This window comes from Mustela lutreola, chromosome 1 (genome assembly GCF_030435805.1).
Source record: "Mustela lutreola isolate mMusLut2 chromosome 1, mMusLut2.pri, whole genome shotgun sequence".
In the NCBI taxonomy this organism is placed as follows: domain Eukaryota; kingdom Metazoa; phylum Chordata; class Mammalia; order Carnivora; family Mustelidae; genus Mustela; species Mustela lutreola.
In genome coordinates, this window is record NC_081290.1 from 26218147 (window position 1) to 26238738 (window position 20592).

Genomic DNA, 20592 nt, shown 5'->3' on the forward strand with positions numbered 1-20592 from the left:
ACTTGAGAGAGAAAGAGTGAGCTGGGGAGGGGCAGAGGGAGAGGTAGACGAAGAGAATCTCAAGCAGATTCCACAGTGAGTGCAGAGCCCAACGTAGGGCTCAGTCTCACAACCCTGAGATCACGGCCTGAGCAGAAATTGAGAGTCGGACACTTAGCCCACGAAGCCACACAGGCCACCCCTCGATTTATTTTATTTGGAAGTTTCTTACTCTGAGGAAAACATCAAGGGGGTTTTAAACTTATCTTTGTTGCCTGAATTAGCTTAGAACCTTATCATCAGAACCCGAAACACCAGAGAAAACGCAGATCCAGGTACTGGACGGCGGTACACACGTTCCTAGAATCTCATCTCGTGCTGTCCTGCTCTCCTACGTGAGGACAGTGTGAGGTTTGCTTCTTCTTGCACCTCGAGTGACTTCTTACTACACAACCCCCCAAAGGGACAAAGGTGAGGCAATGATCCCAAATGTCCCACTGACGGTTCTTCAGGAACCCCGGCAGCATAGTCCCCTGACCGCGGCGGCAGTGTGAAAGAAAGCAAGTCAGACAGTTCGCGATGAGTTTTCCAGAAAACTTGGTCACGTCCCTGTAATGAATTAATCCACTATCCCACGGCCTAATGACCCAAACCTTCTACATTTAACACACGTGTGAAAGCAGGGGTAGGCAGTGCCTTGAACACGCTCCGTGCTCCCAAAGCAGGTCACCAAGGGGAGGAGTGTGCCTCTCGGTGCCGGAAAATAGCTACTTTTACTGGGAAGAATCTCGCAAGTTTACAAGAAAAAAGGAGAAAACCCATTTTTATCCCCTGCTGCTTTCAGTTCACAATGTTAGAAATCAGATGGATCCGGAATCGAGATCCTGGACTGCCCTGCTTCCTCCAAGTTCGGCAGAAATAGAACAGCAAGATGCTGGCACCTGCAGATTACAGGGACGGCCCGCGGCGACCGGGCGTGGGGAGAACGCGAGGGGCTGGCCGCTGTCAGAGCCTGTCCCGGGCCAAGCCTGCACGAGCCTGCACGAGCCCCCGGGCCTGCTGACACGAGAGGCTCTGGGGAGCCCTGGGGAGCCATGGGGAGCCCTGGGGAGCTGTGCCTCACCGACGGAAGTCTTCATCAGTGCCCTCGGCTGCCTGGACAAGAGCCAGTTTTCTACAAGGAATTCGCTCATGCTAAATGTGCCTGCCACTGCACATTTGATGACTGTAAAATCATCTTAAATCTAACAGGCCAATCTCAGACTCTTTTAAACATTTCCTTTCTCATTTTTGACCACGTTTTTGTCCCCCATTTGGCTAGTTTTTTAGAGTATTTAGAACAATATTTATCAAACAATGAAGAAAGGCCTTGGTTGGGTGGGCTGAAAACCTCTGCAAATGCTCAGCTGAGTCTGAAGACGAAAAGATGCGTAAGATGGGGAAATTCTCAAGGACCCTCATCTCTAACAGCGTAAATGAAGCCTTAGCCCTCCCTGTGCTTCCCAGGAGGAAATTTAGACAAATCGTTGAACTGATTTGAAATAGTTTTCCCAGACCTATTTGAGCTATCTTTCATTAGAGCCTCCCGGTGTGAGAAACTCCCTGCTGACCATTGCTAAACTCACTGCCTCCTTCCTTGTTCTGTGTTCACTCATTTCATCTTTGTTCACTCATTTCATCATTCGCGGACTCACGATACCAAGGACCCTCTGTATTTCAGGCACTGGGCTCTAAGAAACAGTGGAAAGACTCAGGGAAGGCAGCAAGGAGTAGAGTGTGATACCGACAGCCATGGGAACACACTCCATCTTTGGGAAGGGTGGTCTTGGAAGGCTTCCTGGAGGTGGTGATACCTGAGCAGATTGTTGAAGGACCAGGAGGTCTTCAGGCAAAGAGTAGGGGGACTCATGTTCTGGGTAAAGAAGCATCCACACAAAGTTCCACCCGTGAAACTGCAGATAGTTGAGGGAGACCAGAGGGTGCCAACTGCTGGTGAAGGGGGTACGGTGGTGAGGGGGTGGGGTATGGAGTGCCGAACAGCCATCAGATTCTGAAGCTCTAGAATGTTCTCTCTGGAGGGTTGGGTTTACCAAAGGGGGGTGAGGAGGCAGTCAGGATTTTAAGCTGATAAGTAATATAGTCTAATACAGTTAGATTTATACTTGGGGAAGATGCTCAGGCCATTCTACCTTCCCTGCACTGGCCCTAGGGCCTGCGGTGAGCCAGACAGAGGGAGCGCAAGAGGGGCCGGAAAGAGTCAAGGTGGGGACAATAATGAAGACCATCATATAGGTACACCTTTCTGCCCCTCGAGAGCCTGTCAGCTGCGCTAAATATTTTATATACATGTTCACGTGCAACCTTCGTATAAATCACGGCAGGTGGAGAGCATTATTCCCACTTTACAGATGAGGACAGTGAGGCCCAGCTAGGGTCTGACTTCTAAGTCTGTGCTCTTACCGGCCGCACCAATGGGCAACAGTCCTTGGTCTCAGCTTTCTGGCCTCCTCAGAGCCCCTAGCTCCCTCCACACACTCCCCTGGTTTCCCATCGGTTTCTTTTCAGCCCTCCCCACGCATGTCCTGGTCACCCCCTGGTTCAGCCCTCATACTTGATACCTGCCTGTTCATATCTGAGGGGCCCAGTCTTTGGATCGAGCTCAGGGGAGCTCATGGAAGCCACTGTGTCCTTCAGCCATGGCTGGCAGCCGAGCACACCGTCTGAGGGACGGATTCTTTCTCCTGGGTTTTCGCTGCTCTAGAAGTGTCGTCATCAGCTGAGTGGACAGTATTTTCTCTCCAAGTTCCTCAGTCCTTCCAACAAGACTTACACATCCTGGGAGGCTCCTGCCCACCCTTATGCTTGCCCTTGCCTCAGCCAGAGGGGAATCTGCCATTTTGACTCAGGAAGGAGCACAAGGGCCAGCAGTGGTGGTGGGGGCCGGCAAGTCACATGAGGGCCGAGAGGGGCCTCTCCTGCCTCCCAAGAGTCAACTTCTGGAGAGTGTGCGATGGACTTCTGTTTCTCTGCACACATTTTTAAAAAACATCTGAATGAGGGTTTCTTACCTGGTGGCCTATGATTCCTAGTTGAACACAAACCTCATCTACAACTATCTTCAGAATCTCGTGTGTGTGAGCAGACATGTATTTTTCTAGAAAGTTCTTAGCTTTTATCCCATTCAAAAGGAGACCTGTGATCCGATCACAAAACCACGATAAAATAGCAGCTCACAACGGCTGAGTGCCTCCTATGCTGGACACACTCAACTTTATGTACTCCTCGCCACAAGGCTACCAGCTCAGGCTATTGTTCTTCTTCTAGGACACGCAGACAATGGCTCCAAGGCATGTGGCTTTCCCGGGGGCACGCAGCCAGTCTGCAGTGGAGCTGGGCTCTGCAGGGCTCCGACGAGAGTGCTGGCCTGGGCGCCCCCATTCTTAGCCAACCGTTAGGCTTGGCAAGGGAGACCCTCTGCGGAGCCACGTGTTCAAATGGTCTCTATGCCTCTAGCATTAGGGGATGCTAGCATTGACTTGATGCCCTCCAGCTCTCATCCCCTGGCGTCCAAGGACAACTGCAAGCGCAGATTGCAGTGTTTCTTTTCCTGCCAAAAATACAACTTGGCTGACATTAGGCATATATTGTTTTAGATCGTTCTCTTTCAAGAAACCATAAAATAGCTGCTTGCAAGGGCTGATTTTTGTTTGAAACAGGAAACTTTTTAATAGCCCTCACTTCTTTAACAAGAAGAAGAAAATTCTAAAATGCTTTCTTCTCTCTTTCCCCCCTCATCTCCGGCCCCATCTGTCTGTCCTCCGCAGTGGAGTGTGGACTCTTGTTTCTGACCCGTGAGCTGGGAGCTGGTTACATCATTGGCTTGGGTGCACCTGGAACAATGTCGCGGTGGGGGTGGGGGGGGGGGACAGAAGGAGGAGACGGGGAAGTGTGCAGTGTCAGCAAGCAAGTCCCGGGCAGTGCAGCTAGGTGAAGCTATCACCCTCTGCTTGGGTGCTGGGCTGTGGAGTTCCGGCTCTAGGACCTCCTTCTCCATTCCCAGAGTCCGCTCCTCACCCGGCCGCCTGTGCAAAACCTCACCAGCCCCCAGCCCTTACCCAGCACATCACAGATCTGAGGAGGGAGTTGTTCCACTGCTACAAAGAGAAATCTACCCCAGAGGAAGGGTCCAGATCAAAGGAAGCAGGAAGGGTCACCACAGTGACAGGCCAGAGAGGCCCAAAGGTCTCTGTGGACTAGAAGAGTAAAACAGCCTTGCCCAGACCCCTTGACATGACCAAAGTGACGGGATAGGCACTTGGATGCTAGAGTCTCCTGCGTGTCCCTGGACACATTATTTAATCTTTCTGTACTTGATTTTCCTTGTCTGCAAAACAGAGATAATAAATGTGCCCATTTCATACGGTTGTAATGACGATTACATGGAATTTAAGTGAGATCATCTTCAGTGCGTGGCACATCACAGGAACCGATAAACGTTAGCCTATACCATCCTGATCCCATCATTGTTAGAGGTTGACTTGTGCCCCCCCTCCCAAAAAATGCTCAAGTCTGAATTCCTAGTGCCTGTGAATCTGACCTTATTGGAAATAGGGCTTTCTAGACAATCGAACTCAGATGAGGTCGTTAGGGTGACCTCTAATCTGATATGACTGTGTCCTTATAAAAAGTGGACATTTGGACAGAGAGACAGTCATGCAGAGACACAAGGAAACGGAAAGCATGAAACTGATTTTCCCTCACAACCAGGCCAACACCTTGATCTTGGGCTGGTGGCATTCAGAACTCTAAGATAATAAATTTCTCTTATTTAAGCCGCCTAGCTCTGGGTCCTAGGAAACTGGCATAGTCATCACCACCGTCACCCACAATGCCATGCACCCCTTTGGTGTGCCTTCTCTTGGCTCCCCGAAGGAGCAAAGGCTCCCTGGAGAAGAGAGAAACCTTCTCTCTAGCGAGGTCGAATGACTGGATCAAGGCTTCGGTATGATTGGATTCAGCTCTGCACCCATGTGGCGGCTGGCGCAGCCATTCCCAGTGCCAGCTGGCTGACGGTTCGGGAAGCAGAGCCCCGCTGTCCCACAGACCAGCCTTCCCCGCCTGTGTACCCTCCCTTCTACCCAGGACCCAGGGACCCAGCGGCATCCAAGCTGCCACCCTCTGCCTTTTCTCCCCAGTGCCCCCCTCCATGCCCTTCCCCCCGGAGAAACACATTGTGTTTTATTTCTCGTCCTCCCATAACCTGGGACCGGCTTCCCTAATTGTCTGTGGTGTGCTTGTCCCCTCCTGCTGGTAGGTCATCGTGCTGTCCACGCGACTCCTGAAGCCACTCAACATTCCTGAGCTGTTGTTTGCCACCGACCGGCTGCATCCAGACCTTGGCTTCTGAGCGGCTGCTAAGAGGACACCTGCCCGAGGTGGAAACACCTGTCCTGCTGCCCGCCGCCGTTCAAGACACACCTCCAGACCCCACGTCCTCTTGCTAATTGTGGTGAGGATGGAATTCTGGCCCAGAAGTCTTGAGAACCGTGTAGCAAAGTGCTTGACTTGGACTGCAAATGGGTCTTTAAAAAAAAATTGTATTTTTATTCATTTTTCTGAAGGTATCTCACTGTCTCTCAGTTGGCTTCATTCGACATAATTCCCATTTCTGCTTAACCCTCTGTTTGTGATCTTCCCGATTCACGCTACAAACTCCTGAATTCTACGTAAACGCCTGTTGGCAAGTGTTGGTAGCTTATAAGCTATTTGATCTGCAGTGGCTCAAGAAATTAGACGTGCTTTAGAATTATGAGTGTGAAGAAAGTTTGGTTTCCCTTAAGATTATGTAACTGGGGAGGGAACGTTTCAAATCGGACCTGAGAGCTTGCTGAAAAGGCAAGGAAGGGAGGGGTTAGCAGCTAGGGCCCTGCTGGGAGCCTGCCTGCCTTCTAACTGGGCCTGTCATTACAAAGGGCGGCATTGTCCCCTCGAGCTCACGCGGCAGGGTCCCCAGTCTACGTGCAACAGTAGTGAGAGAGGTTGACTGGAGGGCTGCTTCTGCCCATAAAAGCTTTCCTCCCCTCCCAAAGGAAGGCCCCCCTTAAGGCATCTGGTCCAGGGAGTCTAGATGAGAACCTCAACCCCTGGGACTTTTATGAGTTACTGTTTCTATTGAAATAGAGAGCTCTCTTTTCGGTTTGTCTCACTTTTCCTTCTGGTCCTAGCAGAAAAACCTAGACCCAACTAGTGAAATTATTTAAGAACTCTGGCAAAAATGAACTGCTTGGTACCCATTTGTAGGTGTACGGTTCATGGAAATTACTAGCCTCTCTAAAAGATGTGTGTAATGACAAGAGAAACCTGAAAAACCGTTCTAGAGTGGATTAAACAGGTGGGGGAAGTAGAATGTAAATTAAAACTCTCATGTGTCTCGGATTTTAGTAAAATGTAAATTAGAACTCTCATGTGTCTCGGATTTTAGTTCTTGGATAAAATAATGTTATTTTAATGAAAAAACTGTGAAGTTCAAAATCATTCTGAGATGCAATCAAAGTAGGTTTTATAGACACCAAAGTCTTTCTTCTTCTTCTCTTCCCCCTCCTCCTCCTCCTTCCGTTCTTCTTCTTTTGTCCAGGTATGTTCCCACCAGTGGCACTGCTAATAGAAACCCCATGTTTCTTTCATTCCCCTGATCTAGAAGTTCGAATCTGAGTCAGGGAGAAAATGGCGATAGCCTGAAAGAAATGCTAATTAAAGCAGAGATTTAATTATATTTTCTAAAAATAAAAAAAGAAGAAGAAGAATATGCTGTTACTGTGTCACTGTGTGCATTCTTTCATTTCCACGTATTGAGGGACACGTTCCGGGCACTCTGCTGGGTTCTGGCCAGGCCGGTGAGGGTGAGGGAACCAGACATATCCCTGACTCTGGGGCTCTCGCAGACAGAGCAGCTCGGACTTCTGCAGGTCCTCTGGGCTGTGTGAGTATCTAGTGAAGGTGAAGTCTTTTTTTTTTTTTTTTTTTAAAGATTTTTATTTATTTATTCGAGAGAGAGACAGCGAGAGAGAGCATGAGAGGCGAGAAGCAGACTCCCCAGAGCTAGGGGCCTGATGCGGGACTTGATCCTGAGACTTCAGGATCATGACCTGAGCTGAAGGCAGTTTCTTTTTTTTTTTTTTTTTTAAAGATTTTATTTATTTATTTGACAGAGAGAAATCACAAGTAGATAGAGAGGCAGGCAGAGAGAGAGAGAGAAGCAGGCTCCTCGCTGAGCAGAGAGCCCGATGCGGGACTCGATCCCAGGACCCTGAGATCATGACCTGAGCCGAAGGCAGCAGCTTAACCCACTGAGCCACCCAGGCGCCCTCTGAAGGCAGTTTCTTAACCAACTGAGCCACCCAGGCATCCCTCGAGGGAAAGTCTTATGCCACACGTCTGTATGCAAAGGCACCTAAAAACCAAGCTGTTACCAAGTAGTGACAAGGACACTTGTGACAACGAGTACAAGCGGGAAGGCTCAGAAGAGGAGAGTCCCGCTCTCAATCGAGCATCGTCAGAATGTTCTCCGCAGCAAACCTGTACATGGGTCACACTTTTGCAACTTTCATGTATTTTTTTTACAAGTTAATTTTGTCTTTTAGAAAAGAACACCACAAAGCTTCTAATCCGGAATTACCCAGGAAGGAGGTCCCTGACTGTAAATGTTGTCATCTAGCCGTGGCTGGGCCCCCGAAGGCAGTCTCTGTGTGCTGGGGGGAAAGGCCACGAGTCGGGCTTACAACCGCCTTCTTCCATCTCTGCTGCTGGGAGGAACTGAGCTGGGCGGGCAACCAAAGGGCAGAAGGCGCCGGACACAAGCGAAGGTTCATGGTGACTCAACTTCGTTTTGAGTAAGAAGGTAGGAGACGCGGGACAGAGCCCTGCTCTTGAATTAAAAGCAGGAGCATGGGGCGCCTGGGTGGCTCAGAGGGTTAAGCCGCTGCCTTCGGCTCAGGTCATGATCTCAGGGTCCTGGGATCGAGTCCCGCATCGGGCTCTCTGCTCAGCAGGGAGCCTGCTTCCTCCTCTCTCTCTCTGCCTGCCTCTCTGCCTACTTGTGCTCTCTCTCTGTCAAATAAATAAATTAAAAAAAAAAAAAAAAAAAGCAGGAGCATAATGGAAACGTGGTATAAATCCTACAAAGGGCCTTCAACAGATGGGGAAAAAGAAGGGACTCGGGAGGTGGCATGTTGGCCCCTTGACGGGGCCTCTGAAACCCTGTCTGGGGTTGCCTCCTTCTTGGGCTCAGGGCCCAGGAACAGGAGGGGCTGAGGATCGGATCACGCTCCTGAGCTCCTTCGAAGGTGTGAACGCGCTCAAACTCAGCGTGGGGCTCCTCGAGCCTCAGTGGCTCCATCTGGAAAGCACGACTCGCTCCCACAAGGCACTTACGTCACGAGACATAGATGGCCACCGTCCCTGACACAGCAGCTGGCGCGTGATGCCAAGGGCTGTGGGGTCTGACCAGGATGCCAAGCAAGTCACCTCACAAAATGGTCAAGGCTCCACAGGAGAATAATGTCAAATGAAGAGAAAATCTAGAGGCATTTCCAGGGACCACAAGGAGAGGAGAAGATAGAGAAGGGGTAACTCCTCGGTCCCCCAGACTTCCAAGACAGTAGAGCCCGGAGGCCGAGCCAGCGGCCCTGCGTTCGCAGCCCGGGCTCTTCGACCCCACAGCGCGCTTCCCTGGTCTCAGGGGACCGTGAAATGGGACAGTCACAGGGCCTGCCTCACCGGGCTGCTGTGAGGACGCGTAAGGGCAAGAACATGGCACGTAAGGGCAAGCGGGCCAAGGGCACGTGAGAATCACCATGCTCGGTAGTAACCGTCTGATGACTGCTCCCGCAGGGCCTCATGTCCCTGCGAGAAATTCCTCCACCAGAAACGCTGACTGCCGAGTGAAAAGTCCCCCACTAATGGGTCCGTGATTAAAGGAGCGAGACTGATACAAAGCGAAGGTCAAGCAAAGCTTTATTTTGCACCAAACATCAAGAATCAAACTGACCGCCGGAGCCATCTCTTGCAAAGAGGCGACGACCCTCTGCCTTACAGACTAGCTTTTAAGGGCAAAGGCCATGTGGTTGGGCCTGGCCACGCACAGGTGGCCAATGAGATTGTAACACAGAGAAAGCTGCACAGTCATGCTAGGTCATGCATAAGTGACCAATTGAATTACAATTTACCCTATAGTAGATATTTGAACCAGCCTATCACCTTGGTCAGAATTGGCACCCGAAAGGCACCCACACTCCTTGGTAGCTAGGAAGACAGTACGTGTCCCCACTGATCGGATGTCTCCACCTAGTCTAACCCACCCTTGTATTTGGGCTCTGTTACCTGGGACTGGTTTCCCGGGCTTGCTTTTAAGTAAGTCCCCCCGGGGCAGGGAGGGTGGGGGCAGGGTCAGTTTAAGTTTTACTGCATAAACAACAAAATGACTGTTTAATCCAAGATGGAATCGCTCTGGCTAAATAGGCCCTTCCATGGAGCAGCACGCGTGGCTTCTGAGACGGGCCTCCAGAGACGGACACCCACAGCCACCACATGCAAGTGGGCTGAAGGCATTCGGGCTGCCTGGAGGTGGTGTGACAGGCGGAGCCGAGGAGCAGCACTGGTTTCCTCTCTGGGGCCTGGCTCGGAGAGTTTTCCCCCTGAACGCTGGCTGGCCAGAGTCAAAACAAGCCCGCGGAAATGCACACCCTCCGCCAAGGACCTCACGGCCACTCGGTATAAACTCCGCGGACGGAGCTGTAGAGATGGTGCAGCGACCGACTCCTGCCTTTGCAAACTCTCCTCCTCAGGCCTGCTTCCCGCAAGCGCCGGGCCCAGCGGCCTGGAGGTGCTCGGGACGGGCCGATGGGAATGGCTCTGCTTACATCAGGCCCCGACCTTCGCAGTTTTTCCCAACAACAAAGAATCCCGTCAAGCTCCCCTCCAGACCACTATTATTTATTTTACCCCGGTTACCAGAAACAGAATCTCACCAACAGATAACCTGGTGTTACCAGCGCTGTCCACCGTTCCTGCTTGAGAAACATGAAGAGACTCCGTCTCTCTTTTGAGGGGATCTTTAAACACAAAAGCAGATGATGGAGAGTTTGGAGAAGGGAGGTGAGGTGGCTGGGATCTTGCCACAACCAGTAATAACCCTAGTCCTGTTCTCTTCCCCCCCAGAGCTAATGAGGATACTGAGAACTTTTTTTTTTTTAAGATTTTATTTATTTATTTGACAGAGAGACATCACAAGTAGGCAGAGAGAGAGGAGGAAGCAGGCCCCCTGCTGAGCAGAGAGCCCGATGCGGGACTCGATCCCAGGACCCTGAGACCATGACCTAAGCCGAAGGCAACGGCTTAACCCACTGAGCCACCCGGGCGCCCGATAGTGAGAACTTTTCAGAAAACTTCTCACCTTAGATTTTAAGGGAGTGCAGAAAACGGGAGTTTTCCTGGTGTGTTTATTGTGATAAATAAAGCCATCTAACGCCTTGGGGGGCCATCCCGACCCCCGAGGGTCCAGTGCTGACTTACAGAGGGAGACTCTGCAGGGCCGTCCCCATCCCCCCTCACCCCTGCAGAAGCAGGACCCGGGGTTACTCGGTTGTTCATCTGTAAGGGCTTCGCCCACAAGCTTGTTCACCAAACATATTTGTTTTCTCCTTCTTGGGGTGTAAAGCGAATGTCGAAATCTCCTGTGTCTCCAGAACAAGGGGCACACTGTGCACACGCCCAGCTTCCAAGCAGGCTGGAGCGGGCGGGAGCCTGGCGGGAAGGTGCCCCCACCCCTGCACACAGCGCAGCCCGGCAGGCTGCAGAGCACTCCGAATGGTTTTGATTTGCGGCGGGGAGGAAACTCGAAAGCCAGACACCAAGACAGACACGGATCCGGTTGTGGGGCTGACGGGCTGCGGGCTCAGCTGCCCCAACCCCCCCCCCCCAACCCCCGTCCCCGCCTGCGTCTTTTATTACCGACCTGGGACTGGAGGCCCTTGAGCGAGGCTGATGGCAACAGCAGATGCTGCTGGCCCCGGGGCCTGGGGCCGGGGAGGAGCCACAAACCCAGGGCTGCCACCAAGGAGGAGGGAGGGAAGGGGTTGGGGGGGAAGGGCAGGCCCTGGAAGAGGACCCAGGGCCACTTGTTTGGAGGAGGGGAGCTGGGAAGCTGGGGCTGGATGCCCGGGAACTAGGCTGTGGCTTCGGACACTCCTGGGTGTGTGCTGGGGGCGGTGGTTTCTGAATCTGCCTCTTAAGAGGTGGGTCAGCTCCCTAATTCATTGCAGCCTCCCTTCTCCCTGTCTGCAGGAAGAACTAAAAATGGACTGTGGGTTGGTGTGGAAAACATAATTATTTCAGATACCCCATAGAGCCAGACACAGGTTTCAATACACAGAATCAGTCCCTGTTTCTCCCTGCGTGGCCCTAAGCACAGGATGTGATCTGAGCCTCAGTGTTCTTGTCTTTAAAATGGGAGTGGTAGTATTCTCTTCCTTATAGGATTCTTCAAAAGATGAAAGGAGATCCTTCATCATCTGGCACATCATAAATGCTCAGTGAATTCGAATTCCTTTCCTTCCTCACCACACTCCCGGGCCTCCCATTCCTTTCACGGGTGGCAAAGGAGGCATTCCCCGACCGAGGCCAGAGAGGGCTGTTTCTCTGTACCATATGGTTGCAGTTCAGAAATTTTAAAATAAACACACAGGGATTAAGAAATACTAATAATGAAAAAGATGAGCAAAGGTAATGAAACACGAAGCTAAATTCGTGAGAAGAAAATATGGTAGATTCCAGAACTATAAATATTTAAGTTAGCCTGAAACACTGGACAGAACTGGGACCTGGGGCTTTCCAGCAAGGTCTCTCTCTCTCTCTCTCTCTCTGGCAGGCACACACACACACACACACACGCACACGCACACACACACACACACACACGCACACTCTCAGGTAACACTTTATACCTCTGGATGGACGAGAACTCTGAGACCCCCTACCCACCCAAACTTCTGAAGTGAAGTATGAGAGAGCGAGTGCCGCAGAGTGGAAAAGTGGGGCGCAGCCATGACGTTCTAGGAAGTGAGGAAGTGAAGCTCACATGGCAGGAGGGGAGGCCTGCCCAGAGGTCCGCAGGCTTGGAGAACAGATAGACTGGTGTGTGGCAGTCACTAATGGAGGTACAGCCCTGCTCAGCACCTTTCTGAGCTGAAGCCCCCAGGAAAACTCTGCATCTTCTTTAATTCCAGAATATGAGGAGAAGACCATTGTGGAGTACATAAAATTTAACCTCTTATTCACTGGACATCATTTATATAACCACACAGAAAAATAAAACTAAAACAGGGGCGCCCGGGTGGCTCAGTCAGTTAAGCCTCTCTGCCTTTGGCTCTGGTCATGATCTTAGAGTCCGGGGATTGAGTCCTACATTGGGCTCTCTGCTAGGCTGGGAGCCTGCTTCTCCCTCTGCCTCCTGCTCCTCCCCCTGCTTGTGCTCTCTCTCTCTCTCTTTCTAACAAATAAATAAAGAAAAACTGGGGCACCTGGGTGGCTCAGTGGGTTAAAGCCTCTGCCTTGGCTCAGGTCATGATCTCAGGGTCCTGGGATCGAGCCCCGCATCAGGCTTTCTACTCAGCAGGGAGCCTGCTTCCCTGCGCTCTCTCTCTCTCTGCCTGCCTCTCTGCTTACTTGTAATCTCTGTCTGTCAAATAAATAAATAAAATCTTTAAAAAAAAAAAAAAACTAAAAACAAGCAAGAAGTAGTTGGAGAAACTTGTTAGTGCCTTTGAACTGAGACTTTTTTGAATTTCATGTGGATACCATTTCGCTCCCTGCCCCCCCCCACACACACACACACTCACACACAGACACACACACCCTTCTCAGAGATTAGCTTAGGCATAAGCATAGAAAACTACCCTCCTTGTAAGGAAGGTTTGGGACATCACCAGAAGCCCTGTCAAGAACAGGCAGCCTATGTCCCCTGTGGTCAAAGAGTTGGAAGTCCGGCACCGGCCCACAGCGGCCCTCAACTAGCCGGACATTCGGACTGCTGCCCTTGGTCCCGTGCCCCTGCGTATGCGGCAAGTGGTACCCTGTGTACGAAACATCAAGAAATAACACTGCAGTCAGAAGACCTTGATTCCTGTCCTTAGTGTGAACTTGAAAACCTCACTCTGAACACAGAGCCTGTTTTCCTCCCCTGTAAGTGACAGGATTTCCTCCCTCCTCTCCTTCCAGGGTTATCCCGAGGCCTAAAGGAGATCCAAGTGCACAAAAGCCCTCCTCTAAGGTGTCATTCTTGGCTCGTGATGATGGGTCTCATGTGGTCCGCGTGGAAGGATGCGGGAGGCCCGGCTGCTTTGAACACACCGTGCTACACGGGAGCGGCTCCTGAACGGCCCCCCATCAACAGCTCCCAGTGAGAATAGAGTCCACCTTTGGAAGGCCGCCTACCCCAAGAGGTGAGCCAATAAACCACATGGATGGAGAGAAGCAGCCATCTTGGACAGAAGCATTATCTTCAAGGCTCAGCTGAGAGAGGTCTTCACAGCAGAAGACGGAGAGCCAGACATCTGTCTTGGCTTTACCTGGAGGATCCTGAAGGGAATGGAGAGGAGAGGCACTACTCTTGAATATAAAGCAGCAAAGTAGGATTCACAGCGCTCACAGGCAGGAGCCCGAGGGGGGGGCTTTGACAAGTGAGTTAGCTCATTGGTAAGCCTGTCTCCTCACCTGTGAAAGGCGGACGAGAGAACACACCTCTTTGGTCTGCCCTGGGACTTACGAGGGAGCCTGAGGAAGGCATGGCGCCTGAAGCCGAGTGACCAAGAAGTACTGGACGCCGAGCAACACTTCGTGTGAGGGACAGAATGCGAACACTTCAATGAAGACCAAGTCAGGCCTCTGCTCTTTTAAAATGAGGTTTATTGTACATAAAATAAATTAATTACAGTTTAAGCCAAATCACGAGTGGCTTTTTAAAGTGCATTGTCGGGGATTTGGTGGTGGCCCCTCTATCTGTTCGCTTGCGGTAGGACCGTGTTTTCATATTTAAGCCACGACTCGGCCAGGCCTAGGAAATGACCCAACGTCATCGCTGTGAGCCTTTTACACAAATCACACCAAAGTCAATGAACACGGCTTTTTCTTTTTTTCTTGTACCTGATGCAAGAGTTTAAAAAAAAAAAAAACAAAAACGATACCGTCTCACAATTACCCAAAGGCTGGGGCTCAAGGGTTTGAGAGGTCAACCGTTTAACACGTGCTGGACTAGACATAACCATCCGGGTCAGGAAGGGCGTTGCGCCTTCCTGTGGGCCCTACACGCTTACAGATGTCTGTCTGTCTACATCACATCTGGCCCATAAACCCCGCCCTTTTGGGGGGCAAGGGGGCAAGAAATTTCCTCCTTGTTCCTTAAAGAAAGCTGGGTATCCTTCAGGTTAGAAAGGCATTCTGTCACGACCAGTGTTCCGGAGATGCAAATCGGATGAGTAAGAGAAAAAGCAGTTCTTCTTCTGGGGGTGTGGGGGAGGGGGGGGAGAAAAGGGAAAAGAAAGAAAGAGAAGAAACGGGACAGCCTTCGAGTGCTGACTCTGTGCTCTCGTGCCCGTCGGCCGCACACCCAGTCCGCCGCTGAAACGACCACTGACTGTCATTGACAAGGTCAGGAACAAACTCCAAAGTGATTCTGCCGCCCTCCCCATCTCGGAAGGAAAAGACACCCAGTCCAGGTCATGGTCTAAAGCGGCTCAGCAGGCTCGCTCTCAAGCCTCCGCGGTTCCGTCCCCTGCTCAGAACGCGGCTTTTCTGCAGCAGTTCCACGGGCCCTCCTGGCCCCTCGGCTCCGGCCCTTTCTGGAACCACGAACTCCTGCCAGCATTCAACGTTCCTGCCCCGGAAGGACCTCGGGCCCCCTTCCCGGGAAGACCAAACCCCCGCGGACAGCCCCGCTTCAGACGGAGGTGACTGTCCTCACTTTGGCCGAGAGGGCTTGCTTGAACCTCCTCTTCAGGTCCTGCATGTTGGGGGACTTGGGCCGGGGGATGAGGGAGGTGCGCCGCTTCTCCGGGGTGCTGTTGGGCTGCTGTTTGTGACTCACTTCCTTGCACAGCACGTGGAAGGCGTTGTAGACGTCGTTGTAGTTCTCGCTGACGGACACCTCGTAGAAGGAGCAGCCCAGCACGCCTGCCAGCTGCAGTCCCAGCTGGGGGTCCACCTGCTTGACGTGCAGCAGGTCCGCTTTGTTGGCCACGACCACCACCGGCAGCCGGCTGCCCAGGTGCAGCTGCTGGACGTGCTGGTGGAGCTGGCCGATGAGTTCGTAGCTCTTGTAGTCGGTGACCGAGAACACGATCACCACAGCATCGGCCCAGCGAATGCATCTGTTCAGCTGTTCGCCGCAGCTCAGGCCGTTCTCGTGGACCTGCAAGAGGTTGGGGGCGGGGGGTGAGGTGCACGCCGGGGTGGGGGCACGTGGAGAGCCCCTGGCTCTGCCACACCGCCAGGTCTAAGGGGCCCGCGGCAGTAATGCGGGGTCTCAGGCCATAAACCAGCTAGCTCCCCACATGCTTCGGCTTTCTGGACAGCATGTTGATCCAGCTGCATGGAGTTGGAATAAATAATAGTGCAGCTCCCCACATGCCACTGGAAAATTGACCTGCAGAGAACTCCACGCGGAGAGACTTTGTAGTTGCACAAAATGGGAAATTAACTGGCTAGACAGTACGTCTGAGGCAGGGAAGATAGGAGCTGGAAGCATTTAAACCTGGATAACCGCCCAGTTCAAGAGGGAAAAAAAACACACACAGACACCAGCAGGGCTCTTTTGTCTACAGAGGAACTTTCCACAATATTAAAGTGATCCCACGGACTTCAAGACTGTACCTAAATGGCTGGTTTTTCAGGGCCAAATACACGAAGGTAAAAACTGATCGTTTTAACTAAGGCAAGGCAACCGTGCCAATTCCGTGTGGGTTTGGTTTGGTCTCTCCTGCCGGGTAGAACCCTCCTACGATTTCTGTCCTCAGCCACATCCCCCAAATGAAGCCCGGCAAAGACTGATCAATAGCCAAAGACAACCCAAGTGACAAGCAACGTGTACAAGCCTAGTCTTACCTCCCTCAAATTTCCCTCCTCTTCAGCAAAACGCGTTATTCTGAGAACAACTGAACAATTCCATAGCCGAGGAGGACTATAGTCACGAATCTCAGAGCTTCTTACCTGAACACCTGGAGTGTCTTGAACTTGAATAGCCAAGGTTTCACCTTCTATTTGCACTTGTCTGGTGTAGAGATTACCTATAAAGAGCGGGGGGGGCGGAATATATATATATATATATATATATATACACATATACACATACATACACACTCACATACAGTTTTTCCTCCTTGTACAACTTTGAAAACATAGTGGGATTTTTTTTAAGTAGGAAAAAATATGCAACCTGAACCAATGCACACAAATAAGCTATAGTTTATTCTACTTAATGAGCATATTTCAGCTGCTTTTTTTTTTTTTTTAAACAACTGCAATTCGAACCCCAGATTAGGGCATTTATTAAAACCAAGGCACGGTTTGCAAGTTTGTGGAGACTGACTTAGCTCATTTTAAATGGATCTCCCATATTTAGAGTATTTCCTTGAAGTAAATTTTCTTGTTCAGCATGCATGGCCGTTTGTTTTAATTTAGTACTTCATTACTCTCTGACATCCACTTAGTCATTAGGTATTAACAACTTGGTAGGCAAATATTGCTAGTAAATACACAGCCAATGTCATCAGTTGGAATAAAAATGTGATACCATGTTAGCCAGATCTACATCAAAGCAAAAGACTGTCATGCCTTATCTCGGGATGGTTTATAGAGCACATTTCAAATAATCCCCTTAGGTACTAAATATGGCCTAAGGATTTAAGCAATTTGCTAACAGAGCATAGGTAGAAAGCCCTTAAGCCTCCCCGGTGGCCATCTTTAATCACAGAGATTGAAATAGTGTCTTCTCGTTTATTTGGGAGCTCCCCTCCTCAAATTCTACCATCTAGTTATTTTTGTCTTTGTTAAGAAAAGAGAACTTTAGGTTTACAACAGCTCTCCTTTGGCCTCTGCTTTAAAAGGTCACCTCTGAAAGGCGGCCAACAGAGAGGGAGAGGGGTGGGGGGAGGAGCTGACCATCTTTTTTTTTTTTTTTTTTTATGACTTTTGCAGGAGTGTTTTGAAGGGAGAGGCTCTTGAGTACAAAGGGTGCTTCCAACTGGGGTCCCTATAGTTAAAACATACCAAGGAGAATACTTTCAGGCACTTGATAAAATGATGAATGGGCTAGGAATGGAATGAGGCCAGATGGCAGTTATGGGAACGGGGGAGCAGGGGAGGGGCAGGCAAAGTTGGAAGTGGCAGGATCCTGATGCTCAGACTGTCCTGTGAGGGAGGCTCCCTGGGAGAGCCTGGAAAATGGTTAAGGGCAGTACTGTGCTAGCTGAGCACACTCGTCCCAAACGCGCCCCCTCACCTGCATTTCTTTCATAGTCACCAATGAACCGCTTGGTGAGGAACCGGACCACCAGAGCTGTAGGGCAGAAAAGAGAAAGGAGAGAGAGTTAACTCTGGCATAAGAAGTGAAATCGGTGTCCACCCCACCCCCAGCCTGGGAAACCACTCCGGCAGAGAAAGCAAGCCGGGCAGCCACCAAGTCAAATTCCTACCCTGCAGCTCCTTGACCCTTCTTCCAGACACAACGGAGAGAGGGGTAGAAGGCGTCCAAGGCCTCGTGAATTATGGCTCTGTCCAGCTGGAAGGGTCATTTGGCTCACCCCCCTCCTCTGAGCCCGGCTGAGCCACACCTAAGGCTTCCAGGAGACAAAGGTCTTTCTGAACCTTAAAGACCTCCAGGAGGGGTTCCGTTCCCTAAGTGCCCCTTCTGTTCCAGGCACCGCCAGACAGACTCAAGAACCCCAAAGTTCTAATCCCAGTTACTCCGGCGGTGCCCCGGAGGAGGCTTGGTCCTCCTGGGGTCCCCGTTTTCCTCATCTGTTGAAGAAGGGGCTTGGAGGCGATGCTGGCTCAGGCCCTCGCCGAGGGGCAGCGGATCAGTAGGAGGGCACGGGAGGCCAGCTGCCCTCCCGCCTCTCCCCCACGCCTCGCTCACACGCAGCCCCCAGCGAGGCCGTCCACGCCCAGCCCCAGGGACGGAGGCGTTCTGGCCCGAGGGCTAGGACTCACCGGTCTTGCCCACGCCGCTGGCCCCCACCACGGCGATCTTGACCAGGCGGCGGCCGGCCGCCCCCAGGCAGCAGTCGGCGGCGGCGGCGGCGCTGCCCGGCGCGGGGTACTCGGCGATGGTGCACATGTTCTGAATGAGGCGCATCGCCGCTCGGGCCGGGGCTGCACCACGCGGGACGCTACCTGCGGGGCGGGACCACTGCTGGGCTGCGCGGGAGCGGGCGGGAGAACCCGGCCAGAGGGGTCCCCGGTAAAAAAAAAAAAAAAAAAAAGGCTCGGGAGCGCTGCTGCGTGGCAACCCGGACTAACAGGGGCTCGGGCTCGGACTCTAGCTCGGGACTGGGACTGCAGTCGGGCTGCGCGCGCGCTGTTTTCTCCGGGGCTGGCCCCGCCCCCTGCCCCCCGCGGCCAATCCCGAGGCGCCCCGCGAAAGGCTCCGCCCCCGGCGCCGCTCGGCGCGCGCCGCGCCCCTGGGGGCACCCGGAGGCCGTGCGGGGCCCCGTGAGGCGCGGGGAAAGTGGGGCTGCCCGCAGGAGAGGGGCAGCGTGTGGGCGCGAGCCGAAAGCGCAGCCAGCGGCGGGCGCGGGTGCCGCCCGCTGAGCGGGCACGCGGCCGAGGCTGTGGCCGTGGGGTTGGGGGCGCCTCGGGTTCCCGGAAGCGGGGCTTCGGCCTTAAGGCGGGCGTGGGACCGGCGGCGGCGGCCGGGGCCTGGAGGGTGGGTGCCCTCGGGGTCGGGAGCGCGCGACCTGCTGCCCGGCTTACGCCCATCTCCTTCGTTGGGACTTGACTGCCGTGGCCTGAGTGCCCCCGATCGTAGATCTGGCTACGAAGGCCATCAGTGCCACAGACCCCATATCCACTGAGCTGTGACAACTCACTTTGGGGCAAAGTAGTGTCCCCCGTGTTCTAGACGCACGTCCTCGGCCTCCGGCGCGCGGGGCCGCAGACCGGTCAGCCTCCGACCAGCTCGCAGGGACGCGCAGGCCGGGTGGGTGTACTGCGCACTCCGGCGAATCACTAGTAATTATAGAACAAGCTTTCTCGCGCCTCACACACAGTCACACCTCCTCTGTGAGCTGTGAAAGGGCAAGAAAACAGTTACCCCGGCTGTCTCTGGGTGCTGACCGGCCTGGGAGTCAGGAACCGGGAAGGGTCCGCAGCACTCCGCTTCTGGTTCCAAGAAATGGCAAGACTCAGTGAAGTGACTTGATGCTGTGGGCTCGCACTCACAAAATCCCCAAATCCTGCCCCTTGGGGTCTCCTTAGGGAAAGGCTTCTGCGGCAGACCCCATCCAAGCAACGTTCTGTAGCTGGAACTGACTGCAGCGTGCGTCAGGGGACGCGGGCTAACCACTCCCCACGCCCCCATCCCAACCCCCCACACCCCCATCCCAACCCCACCCTTCTAACTTGGGGCCCCCACGTGTTCCGGAGGCTTTTATCCTGGGGTGGGGGGGAGGGGAATGGCAATCAATACTGTAAAGGCTGAAATATAAAAAGGTGAAATAAACCGATTCCCTTATCCATGCCTGTCAGGCATCTAGTTTGTCTCCCCCTGAGGCTGTGAACTTAACTGACCAAGTAATTGACAGAATTTATGAGGCTGACCCAGTTGCTACCCTGTTGCCTATCAATTTAGGTGTCTGTAGAAACTCAAGGGGGAGATAGTAGGGTTATCTCAAACTTTGTTTGAGACTTGGTAGCTAGCAACATAATTAGCAAGGCGCACAAACAACCTTGGCAATAAACATAAAAGGTTGACTTCTAGGAAGATCGCAAACATGAAATAAACTTAGCCACTTGAGTCAGAAGGAAAAAAAGAGCATTTCCAATAGGCACCATGTCTTTCTATGTGGGAACAATCAAACTAGAATTTTGTTCTTCCATAAAATCAAACTTAGCAAGACTGTAATTACAGGTAATCATGTTCTTTTAACCCCCCCCCCCAAAAGCCTGTAATTCCATGATGCTTACATAGTAAAATAATTTTGTAGTCGAAAGTTTTTAACTGCTTTGTACATACATACACACACACACACACACACACACACTCATACACAGACATGACAACAGTTGTCAGGGCAATTTTGCTTGGAATCATTTTTGCTTCTGGAGCTTGATTTTCATGACCATGAGCCCGTACTAAGCCTATGATTTTTCTGTCTGAAAAATCACACACCCAGGCTGAATTTGGCATTCCTATTTTAGGTCTAAATTATCTGGCTGTGCTTTTAAAAAAAAAAAAAAAAAAAAAAAAACACACACAGAAAAGAAAGACACAAGAAAAAGTTGGATAAAGTAAAGGGAGCTCTTCAAATTCAAAATACCTAGCAAATGGTCCACCTCCACCCACCT

The 20592-nt window shown here is 52.0% G+C and overlaps 2 protein-coding genes across 2 annotated transcripts in view; one reads left to right on the forward strand and one right to left on the reverse strand.

Moving 5' to 3' along the window:
• SCFD2 (sec1 family domain containing 2) overlaps nucleotides 1-6773 on the forward strand; it is a 441403-nt gene extending 434630 nt beyond the window's left edge. Inside the window, exon 9 of the mRNA XM_059161521.1 lies at nucleotides 5294-6773. Within this exon, the coding sequence (XP_059017504.1) occupies nucleotides 5294-5386 (93 nt within the window). The 3' untranslated portion in view covers nucleotides 5387-6773. The remainder of the gene's footprint in view (nucleotides 1-5293) is intronic.
• A 7147-nt stretch (nucleotides 6774-13920) lies between these two features.
• RASL11B (RAS like family 11 member B) lies at nucleotides 13921-18553 on the reverse strand. The gene is made up of 4 exons (XM_059161536.1): nucleotides 18238-18553; nucleotides 17528-17584; nucleotides 16237-16313; nucleotides 13921-15439 (listed from the first exon to the last, which is right to left on the reverse strand). Exons 1-4 carry the CDS (start codon nucleotides 18380-18382, stop codon nucleotides 14969-14971), a joined length of 750 nt encoding a protein of 249 aa, XP_059017519.1. The 5' UTR covers nucleotides 18383-18553; the 3' UTR covers nucleotides 13921-14968.
• Nucleotides 18554-20592: the final 2039 nt, after the last annotated feature.